Below are 11,482 nucleotides of genomic sequence, written 5' to 3'. Positions count from 1 at the left end.
TACCAACATAGCAATTATGTAGTTACCCAGTTGTTCAGGCTATAATTAGTAACATCACACAAATATGTTACCAAGTTGCCCATGTTACAGTTACCAACCCAACACAACTCACTACACCATAACTGTTGATTGGTGGGAATTAACTGTAGGGAGAAATACCTGAATAAAGGCAACCGGAAATTATGTTACTGCCACCAGAAATACTTAAGGGCAGAGAATTGCTTGCGGGAGTTGACAAATGAGGACATATACACTGCAGACAATATTTTTTTTCATTGTAACTGTTGGCAAAGCTCAAGCATGGCCCGCTGCTTGCCGGGACCGTCTGTGGCGCGGGAATGAAATAATTGGGTCCAAATGCGCTGGCACGAAAGAGGGCGCGAGAGTCGAAAACAACCAAAAATAGTTATATTCACGGCCCTAGCCAGTTCTACCCAAATTAGAGCCTCCTCTCCAGACCTCCTCCCCGACCAATGTCGTTGTCGACCCCCTCCACCCTCGACCGCAACCACCATGGCAGAACCCCTCCTATAACATGTCTGGCCGTGTATTTTTTTGTGAGGTCTCATGATATTTATCTTCGTGTGTATTATGTGAAAGTATGCACAACAGGCTGAACTAGAGAGAGGGGATGCACCATCTTCCATAGCTAGCCATATGTCGGAGAATAGCTCTGATGAGCAAGAGTCTTGAAAAGCTATGAAGACCTTACCATGGATGTTTCGTAGTCAATTAACGAGACACCTACTAACATTGCTGGTTTTCTAGACCTTTTGCCAACACATGCGTGACTTTGGCCTGAATATCGCATTGTGTTTACCAAGATGGGGTCGAATTGTTCTTGGGGACTTTCATAAGCGAGAAATAGTAGAACTTTTTTTCATAATAGTAGAACTATTAATTTGCAAAAAAAAAACAGTAACTATTGGTAGGTGTCTAATTTCTTTCAATGCATAGTACGTGTAGAACTATTTCATCTTGGTGGGTGGTGTACAGGGCTAATTTATTTGTAGGTATTGATTTTGTTTCATACTAGAGCAATATAAATGAGGACGCCTTTGCTCAAGAATTTCAGCAGTGATTCAAGAGACCGTGTATTCAATTGATGTACGTAATTTATTGTGGGGGCAATATTTACCCTTTTTTGTTTCTTTAACACAGTTCAGATGCACACACTCATACATATGTACATACACTCATCTCAATGAATGCACACACGCACACCCTATCCCTACGAGCACCCTCGAGAGATTGAGTCGGCACATCATCTTGAGATTGACGAAGTTGCCACAGACGCCTTTGTAGTCAATGGGGACATATCTACCACTGAACGCACATTGTTGGAAGGCATGAAATAAACTCGGAAAAATCCAAGCACCTCTAGGACATTAACTCTGGTGGGTTATGATAGCATTGTCCTCCGAATCATCCAACCACAGATTGGTTCACCCATTTTTAGTTGTATATGGCAATATTTTAGCTAACCATTTTACCATAGTAACAGCATAACGATTTGTTTCTTCTGTGTGGGCATGAGTTAACATCAAGTACGTCAGTTGCTTACCTTTGCATCGAGACAAACAGCGACGATTGTACGACCTCCTGTGCATATAGTAGGTCGACAAGATGAGGCCCTCCTATTTTGCGTGCATGCAAATCATAAAGGGAAAATTCTGGTTGTACCCCATACCATTGTACACTCTATCCTCACCGTTCATTTTTGCATCAAAATTCATGCAGGCAAGTTTCATTTTTTATTTCTCCCAAATAAAAGAACATTTAAACTCGAAACTTTGCAGATCAACATCACACATGTACTACTATGTGCAAAAAAGTTTTGGAGTTTTTTGCGTAACATAATTGGTAAAATATAACTCATTCAAAATTTGAAATTTGAATAATTTATGTTACATAAAAAAAACCAAAAACATTTTATACAATGAGATTCCTGTGTATAGCTGACCTGTAAAGTTTCATGGTCAAATGATCTCTTGTTTAGAAGAAACAAAAAAGATAACTTTTTATATAAGAATAGCATGAATCTTGAAGCAGATTGGACGAACAAGATAGAGGGTGCACCACTATTGGGATACAACAAATCAACACTTGATTGTAAATCGATGAGAACTTTTGTTTTTTTAATCAAGTCGATCGATGAGAGCTGTGGGGACTGGTGTTTCCTATTCGATGGCCTTTCCGTCAAGTAGTCGCTGAAAAAACACAGGCTAGCCACAAGTGAGCGTTAGATGGACGGGCCCATTTAGGGCTAGTTAGTTGCTGAGGGAACCCCTATTTTTTGCACTTTTTGGGAGGTTCCTGAAGGATTTTGGAAACCTTCTAGATGGTTCGTCAATTGTTTGTTTTTCTATCTTGTTAATTGGGTTCTTTTTGTCTTTTTCTTTTTTGTTTCAGTTTTTTGCTTTCATTATTTTGTTTCAAAAATTCTCAATTTTCCAAAAATGTTCATAAAACTGAAAATATCTGTATTTTCCAAAAAATATTGGCAAATTTAAAATATGATCATGATTAAAAAATGCACATTTCCAAATATTGTTCATAAAATTTTATTTATTTTTGCATTTTCAAAAACGTTTGTGATTTCCAAGAACTGTTCAGAATTTTTAGAAAACAATTCAAAATATTCAAATTGTATTCATGATTTAGAGAATGTTTGGAAAATTCAGAAAGTGTTAGAAGTTTTTAAATTATTCGGAATTTAAAAAAATCAACTTTTTTCAAAATAAAATTTTACTTTTAAATTATTTTGAAATTGGAAAAATTGTTCATGTTTTCAAAGCTAGTTGTCAATTGTTTTCCTAAAAAAATCACTACAGTAAATCAGGTCAGTTCGCTATAGTGCCTCGCTCCTGTTTGCTACAGTAGTAAGGTCAATATGTGACAGTGTCCGTCCGGTTTTACTACAGTGCCATGTTTTCCGCTAGCTTCACTGCGTGCATGAGTTGGCCGACCGTCTGTGTGTTTCCCCGCCAATCACCCGCAAAGAGTGGCAGATAGGACGTCTCGAGTGGACCGACCATCCTATTTCGGCTCATGGGTCTTTAGCACGTTGGCCCAATCCTCTCCCTCATTTTTCTTCCATTTTTTGGACGATGGAAGGTAATGCTCAGCTTTATTTGCCCGTACCTTTGGTCTTTTTGGATGATGAACTTCCTTTTTTTAGGAGGGCTTCCTATTTGATACTCATTGTGTGAACATGTCAAGCAAAGCCAACTACTGGGCCACCCCAAGTAGGCTAACTGATAGTTGTTCATTCATTGACTTCCTCATTTCTTTGGTTGGATATATAATGAAATTTTCCTTTCGCTCATTTCTATTTCTTTCTCCATTTTACCCTTTTTTAACTTGTTTTTTGGTTTTATTTTTTAACCTTTTTTATAATTCAAGAATATTCTGTAAAATTCACAAATAATTTTTATTTAGCGAACGGATGTAAATCCTTTAAAATTTTATAAATGCATGAATATTTATATAAAAATAAATTTAAGCTTTTTTTAAACTCGTGGTCAATTTTCAAATACATGTACATCTTTAAATTTGTGAGTATTTATTAAATTCATACATTTTTTAAAATATTGTCATAATTTTTTGAGTAAACAAGCATATTTAAAATACCAAAATATTGTCTAAGTTTCTGGTTTTTGAAAAAATATTAGTCAACATTTATTGAATTCTTAGTCATTTTTTAAACTCAAGAACATTTTTTAATGTAAGAATTTTTAATTCATGATTTTTTGCAGATTTTGAGAATAAATCTAACATATAAAATATGGGAAAACCATTTGAAAACAGGAAGAAAAAAAACCTAAGACACAACCATTGGAAAACCGAATGAAGTGAGGAGAATAATACAGGTGCTTGAACTGGGCCAACCCACATAATTCATGCACGTGTGTTTGGTCGTCAAATTGAATCATAGAGTGTCATAAGCGGGGTGTTTGAAGTGACCTTGGGCCTTGTAGCCACAGCAACAGTCCATATACAAAAGAGAAAACTCAGAAAATTAACATAAAAGGTGAATAAAGAAGAGTCCAAGGACGATGGGCCTTCTTGCCGTCCATTATTTCACTCCTCCTTGTCAATGTCCTCCTGGTGCCCCCACATCTCGTTCCTCGGCCTTCACTTCATGTACTTTAGTTCCTTTTTTCTTCTACTTTTCGTGAGTTACTTTGCATTCATTCGACTTATGCATCGCTTTTTTCATAGGCGAAATGGCTCATCGTGGTTCTTCCTAATTGTCCGACAATGCATAAAACTCATTGAGCAAGTCGAGGGGTGTGTGATTGAGACCAACTAGCCATCCAAAGCCTTTTTCATAACTTCTCAAGCTTTGTTGATCAACATTAACAAACATAGGGATCCATAGGGAGCCATGCAGTTGCCTAATTCATAAGTGGTAACCATGATCAAGAGAAAGGGACTACTTAGCAATATTATGAACTTCGGCGTTGGACTCCCGCACTTTAAAAATGACTAAGTTGTAACGGCCGAATGTTTTTTCCCATAGTAAACTTTAGATCAACCGTACCAACACCATGAACAAAAGCATATGACATGTTTCCCATCAGCACGGCTGCAGTCCTTGTGACCTGATAAGAAGAAAACATGAAGATATCAAAACACACATGTATATTGGCACTCATGTCAATCCACTAAGCAGAAGAATGACATATTGAAAGAATCAATAGGAAATTTACCATAATGGTCATGGAGGGATCAACAATCTTGTCGCCAACAACACTCAAAACAACACATGCAAAGAAGGTGTATGTAGCCTGGAAAACTTGCTTTGTTTGCGAGTTAGTGGTCCCTCTGGTGTGCCCTTGGAAGCATAAAAATAGTTCATGGTGGTTAACCAAAGAACTACCCTGACATGCCATCTCTTGTAATTCACACCCTTGGACGTGGGAGGTTTGAGGGTTGTGGCAAAAGCAGTTGGAGAAACTGCCTAACCAAATCAGGTTTTTGGATTGTTGAATATATGAGCTATTTCCCATTAAGTTTAATGCAAAAAATAGACCAAACATGATAATCATAATAGAAATGATAATTGGTTCCAGTAACGAAGTACTGAATCATGCAATTGGGTAAATAAGCGACAAGCATCGTATCAATGTCTATTCCTAGTATAGTCTAAACACAATCCCTAGTTGGAGGGACAAGAACACATATAGTGTGGTGAAAGAAGAGGAATTTGTGTCAGTAGCCATGTCGCCGAAGAGATTGTCGGTGTCGGGGAAGTGGTCGTGCACAACCATGGTGGAGAAGAATCTAGAAGTCGCACAAGAACGATCCCCAAAAAACTTCAATGCCCCTCTCTCATACATGATCACAAGAGTCAGTGTTTCGGAGGCATGTTGTCACATCGCGGCACATACAGAGAAGCCAAATGGGAAAGCACTATGTGGCACAAAGCTCTGAAACCGAAGTGGCAGTGTTGGTGAAAGAGAAGCAACCTCTAATAGACTCTAGAAGACTACACTTAAGACAAAGAGGAGATGGAGTGAAACAGCCACAACCATTTAGGCTCCTTTTTCACTAGTGCGAAAATGTTTCGGCATCTTTATTTCGTGATAAAAAGATCAAAAACACGTACACATGTCTTTTGTGCTAGTTTGGCATTGCTCGGCTTGATCACGAAATACGACGCGTGTGCGATACGAGCGGCAGCGGAGGAGGAGCGTGCACGTATGTGTGCTCTTCTCAACATCTTAATGGTGTGTAAAGTCAACCTATAATATATGTGGGTCAAACACACCATCAATCACAACTGGGGTGGGACTAAAATTTTCACATTCCATTGTCATGCAATGAATTTGTCTTTGGATCTCTGAGATATCACTGGAATTATTGGAAATAATAAATGCCATAAAATCCCAATAATTTCAATGACTTGTGCAAAGTTGTTGGTTCACGTGTATACAACCCTTACTTTCACTTTATGACACATCATAAAAAATCCTATGTGACAAAATCTACCAACATCTATCTTAAGGTATTTCCAACACCGACCCTCAAACCGCCCGTATCTATCCGGACGCAACTGTCTGGATCACGCAAGCCATCTAACGCCGACCCTCATCGGTCTGTGCAGAAGTCCGGACCATAATTTTCCCGCATAGTAGAAACAAACTAGGGGGCTTTGCCTGAGTCTGGACATGAGCCACGTAGGACTCTGACACCCCCGACCCACCAAAAACTGAGGCGGAGCCCGCCCTTTTGTAGTTGGTCGCACTATTTTCGCGGCAAAATCACCCACTCTCTTCTTCCATCCCGCCGCTCTGCACCAAATTCCTGCCCTTTTCCCCATTCTCTTCCTTTCTCCCACCGCCGATCCATGGGCCCGAAGGAGACTCTGATAGAGATGGAGGTGGTGGAGGATCCGATCATCACACTCGCCCAACAGATTAAGTTGGCGACATAGCATAATCGCCGCGTCAAAGCTAAGGCCACAAAGGAGGGAATGCTCAAGAAGCAGAAGGCCGGTGGCGGGTGTGCTAGTGGCGGACGAGGCGGTGGGCGTGTAGTTCACGGACGTGGTGGAGGTCGGGCCGCGGGGCCTCGCCCACCGTGCGGACGCCGCAATGGCCGGAGCATTACAAGGCTCCATACTACTACGCCGCCAAGTAGCTGGGCAGGATGTCCCCGGCATCCGATGTGCCATTCATCATCGACGTCAACGCGGCGCCGCTGCTTTTATCTGAGGTGATCTAGCGCGCGCTATGGACACTTATTTGAATTTCAAATTGCCCTTTACTGGCAGACATATAGTGGATAGCTCTTTGGGTGGCTGGCTCCTGCATCGTTCGCGGACTAATCCTCCCTGTCCGCTGACGGATTCGGTGTCCGGTTTGCGGGTCATCGGTGGAAATGCCCTTACAATTATTGGAGATGTCCTATTGCAAAATTTTCTTGTCCGCCATGTAATATGCACGTGTAACTAATCAATGATTGGTCGTAGTATGCCGCTCGCTCCCGGTTTTTTTTTTAAAAAAAGGAGGATGACCCCCGGCCTCTGCATCTGGAAGATGCATACGACCACTTTATTGATTATTTCCGAGGACCGTACAAAGTATTACAACAATGTGTCTGAATTCACCATCTTGGCAACATATGCCGCTACTCCTATCCAATATGATGAAGGGGTGCTAGCTGGGCCACTACCCAAACCACTCACCTAAGCCTAACATCAAAAGCCGGAAGCCGAAACTCATTCGGAAGCCCCAGCCGAGCCACATACCGGGTCTGGGGCACAATCCGGTCAGACGCACTCGTTTGTCGTCGCCGCCATCTTCCACAGGTCTTCAGATCATATTGAGGCTTCTACCTTGTCTGGCCACTCTGCCATCGACGTCACCATGACGCCAGACAACAACCTCCTCCTGCGCGAGCCCATCTTCGCGCATCGGACGCCGAGTCTCCACAGCGCCATGCCATCGATCTCCGCCGCCATCAATGTGTGAGATGAAGCACCGCTCCACCATCCCTCCAGCCAGCACTTGCTCCAAAACGATGCCCCCAGAAGGGAAAGCGATAGAAGGCCATCATCATCCGATCCGGAAGACCCAGATCTGGGGTTTCCCCCTGAGCACCCCGAGCCTGATGGTGCAGACTGCCGACGATGCCTCGACCATTGGCAGTAGCTCCACCAGACGAGCGTCGCCTACGTCGCCGCAGCCTCCAAGATGAAGCTGACCAGAATGCATGTGTCGACACCGAACCACCACCACTTCCACCGCCGCTTGAGCATCCCCCGAGCAACGCCTTCAGGAAGGAGCACGCCACCGTGGTGTCGTCGTTGCTTGGAACAGGGGGGTCTGAGGTTTTCACCTGAGCTCCTGGGAGGGGTGGAAGGAAGGAGGTCCTCTCCGAAGCCTCCAACGAGGGAAGCAACACCCAAAGGCACTGCCATCGGAGTGGCCGCCACGCCGGCCAAGAGATTCCCCCGGAACCCTTCCAGCCACCGGATCTGCAAGGCCAGCACCCAAGAACGGTGACCGAAGCCACCAAGGGCCGGATCCGCTGCAGATCGGAGTAGATCGGGGTCGAGGACGAACATCACCATGGCCACCAACATCCAGCGAAGAACCGCCGCCGCAGCCGAAGCCCAGCACCTCCCCGCCATCCACATGGCCAGGGAAGTGGCCCACCTGTCCACGTCGGCGCCGCCCGCCGCCAAGCTGCGCCGCGTGCCACCAGCCAGGGCCGCCGCCATGGATCCGAGGCTCCCCGCCCGAGGAGGAGACGCCTGGATCCCTGCCGCCACCTTCACCAGTACCACGCGGCGGCGCCGGTGAGTACCTCGGGCGGCGGCGGAGAGGGGGGACGCGCAGGGAGGAGCGGGTCGGGGCGATTAGGGTTTGCCCCCGAGTCGCCTCAGAGGAGGCGGCGCGGGGGTTACGACGCGGAGCTGCTTCTGATTGTGTTTGAGCGTTGGTAACTCGTCAACATCTCCCGCACGCTCATGGAAAAACTGAAACTAGCTATAAACCAGACACTCGTGCATCATGTGCTAGCTGGTGCTAATGCGTGTGTGGAAGAGAGAATGGATCCAGACAGTGAATGTACGGGTCGACGGACACCCACAGAAACCCGGCCCCAGTGCAAGATTACAAATCAAGGCTGAGGCTGACCTCCACCGTGGAATCCATTCAGTACTGTTGTTATATAAGTGGTGGAGCGTGCAGCAATTTTATGAGGTGCCAATGGAAACACTTCGAAACGTTAAAGAGACCGAAAGATTTCGTAGAGACTAGGGGACCGGGATGGTCACCAAGACCCTCCGCCACTGGTTACTAGGACAAATTGACAGTGAAAGAAGAGATATTTTCTCATCTCCAAGGAATACAGGCCACGCATGAAACAAGTGTAATTCAGGGATGAATAATAAACAAACCAATAATCGCTTAAGCAACGGTTCTGCAGTAAATCTAGAAATTATCCCTGAGAAAGGGTCTGGATAAAGGACACCATATGACTACCTCAGGGGCCTTCTCTGATATTGGCAAATGGAAAATTCACAAAGATGATCAAACTGAAGTAGTATATCTCTAACTATTCAAATAATTATATGAACGCGAGTACGTCTACGATGCATGGAACCACGTGGAGGAACTGTAGCCAAGCTAGCTAGCTCCCCGGATGTCCTACAAATACCCAGAGCTAACCAAGTTAGATGCACCAAGCAAGAGTGCCTTCGAACACAAGTCTTAAAACACCCCTTTGTCACCCCCAACCTATCTATTCCACAGCTTTCCATCTATTCTAGTCCATATGGGCATATAGCATCCTGACCAGCTCATGCAATATGACTCTTGGTACGCTGGTTATAGTTATCATGGCTACCTTGCTGTTGTATTTTCTCAGAAAAAACAAAAGAGTGGTATTGTCCCAGCGGCAACGGGCACGACGAGGTCTGCTGCCCCCGGGGCCTGCCACACTGCCCATCATCGGGAACATGCACCAGATGGTTTGGAACAAGCCGGCAGTGTTCCGGTGGATCCATCGCCTTCTCAAAGAGATGAACACAGACATCATGTGCCTCCGTCTCGGAGCTACTCATGTCATTGTTGTGACATGCCCAGAGATAGCCTGTGAGGTACTACGGAAGAAGGATGAAGTTTTCGCTTCTCGTCCCACCACCTTCGCCTCGGGTACATTCAGCTTGGGGTACAAAGGCTCCGTCTTGTCACCGCATGGAGAGCAGTGGAGAAAGATGAGGCGTGTCCTCACCTTGGAGATCCTCACCTCGTCCATGGAGCAGAAGCTCCACCACCTACGGAAAGAGGAGTACGACCACCTTGTAAGGTATATTAACAACAGCGCTTGTTGTGTCATGATGCCACATGCAAAAAACATTGTTAACGTGCGGCATGTGGCACAACATTTCTGTTGTAACCTGATAAGAAGGCTTGTGTTTGGTAAGAGATACTTTAGCAACGTACCGTCTTCGTCGACTAATGGGCCTGGACATGAGGAGGAGGCACATGTTGGCGCTCTTTTCACGGCCCTCAACCATGTGTACAGCTTCTGCGTGTCGGACTACATCCCAGCCCTGGTAGGCCTGAACTTGGATGGCCATGAGGAGGTTTCCGTGGATGTCATGAGAACAATTAACCGGTTGCATGACCCTATCATACGGGAGCGGATCTGTGAAAGATCATCCACTCTTGAGAAAGGTGGTGAAAATAAAGAGGTGAGAGACTTTCTGGACGTCCTAGTTCATCTTAAAGATGCAGAGGGACAACCGTTGCTATCCCTACAAGAAATAAGAGCCCAAACAGCGGTTAGTACGATCTACCTCAGCAGAAAATTAATTCATTATTCTTCAATCATATATTAAACCTTTTTGTCGTTGTATTGTATTGATTGCTTTATTTATTCCAACATCGACCAATGTAGGAAATGGTGCTTGCAGCAGTCGATAACCCATCAAATGCGGTTGAGTGGGCGCTCGCCGAGATGATAAACAGGCCAGAGATCATGCAAAAAGCAACCGATGAACTCGACGCTGTCGTTGGTAAAGATAGACTAGTCCAGGAGTCTGACATTCCTCGGCTAAATTACCTCAAATCGTGTATCCGGGAGGCCTTCCGCATACACCCATACCATGCTCTTAATTTACCCCATGTTGCAATGGTGGACACCACTATCGCCGGCTACACCATCCCAAAGGATAGCCACATCCTTTTAAGCCGGCTTGGACTTGGCCGAAACCCCAAGATCTGGAGCGAACCACTTGAGTTTCGTCCTGAGAGGCATTTGAATACCGTGAATGTTCTTCTCATTGAGCCGGGCCTACGTTTCATTTCTTTTAGCAGTGGAAGAAGGGGTTGTCCTGGGATTTCACTTGGCACCTCGATCACAATGATGTTATTTGCAAGGATGCTGCAGGCCTTCACTTGGACAAAACCGGTAGGCGTTAAAAATATCAGTCTACAGGAAGGCAATGCAAGCCTCGCCCTACTTGAACCCCTTGTTTTGCAAGCTCAACCGCGCTTGGCCGCGTATCTCTATAGATGATACGATTAAGTAGATTTGATCATTTTTCTCAATTTTATATTGGTAATATTATCTGGAACAATTGCGGGCGGCATTTAGTCCTTGGCAATATACTAGATACTAGTACACTTGTGCGGAAATAAAGAAACAATTGATGATTCATGCTATAATTAATGTAACTAGCATTAGGGCGTCATCTTTAGTGTATCCCGTCTTCTAGGTGTGAGCATGTGAGTGACATCAGTCCTAGTCACTGGCCGGTCTTCAATGGCTTGGCTACATATGGTCAAGTACTGCAGAAAGATTCTCTCTCTGTGAAGAAGAATCAAAGCAACCACGCTCGCTCAATCATGCTTTAATTTGTGGTTGTTGGGAGGACGTATGAGAATGTCACATTTTCACTCTGTATATGGAGACATGGAAAGTGTGAGAGAGAGAGAGAGAGAGAGAGAGAGAGAGAGAC

At 44.6% G+C, this 11,482-nt stretch overlaps 1 protein-coding gene across 1 annotated transcript; it reads left to right on the top strand.

The window, feature by feature from the left end:
• Window positions 1-9,293: 9,293 nt before the first annotated feature.
• LOC123048233 (tyrosine N-monooxygenase-like) lies at window positions 9,294-11,040 on the top strand. The gene is made up of 2 exons (XM_044471374.1): window positions 9,294-10,303; window positions 10,420-11,040. The coding sequence occupies exons 1-2, from the start codon at window positions 9,326-9,328 to the stop codon at window positions 11,038-11,040; spliced, it is 1,599 nt and encodes a 532-aa protein (XP_044327309.1). The 5' UTR covers window positions 9,294-9,325.
• Window positions 11,041-11,482: the final 442 nt, after the last annotated feature.

The sequence above is a fragment of the Triticum aestivum genome, chromosome 2D (assembly GCF_018294505.1).
Source record: "Triticum aestivum cultivar Chinese Spring chromosome 2D, IWGSC CS RefSeq v2.1, whole genome shotgun sequence".
Classification (NCBI taxonomy): domain Eukaryota; kingdom Viridiplantae; phylum Streptophyta; class Magnoliopsida; order Poales; family Poaceae; genus Triticum; species Triticum aestivum.
The sequence above is the reverse complement of the archived record's forward strand: the minus strand, read 5'-3'. Positions and strand labels throughout refer to the sequence as shown.

Bases quoted from the DNA above. Each gene is read 5' to 3' on its own strand.
- LOC123048233 (XM_044471374.1), top strand. From the start codon at position 9,326: ATGACTCTTGGTACGCTGGTTATAGTTATCATGGCTACCTTGCTGTTG. The intron at 10,304-10,419 runs GTTAGTACGATC...CGACCAATGTAG, and splicing joins AAATAAGAGCCCAAACAGCG to GAAATGGTGCTTGCAGCAGT.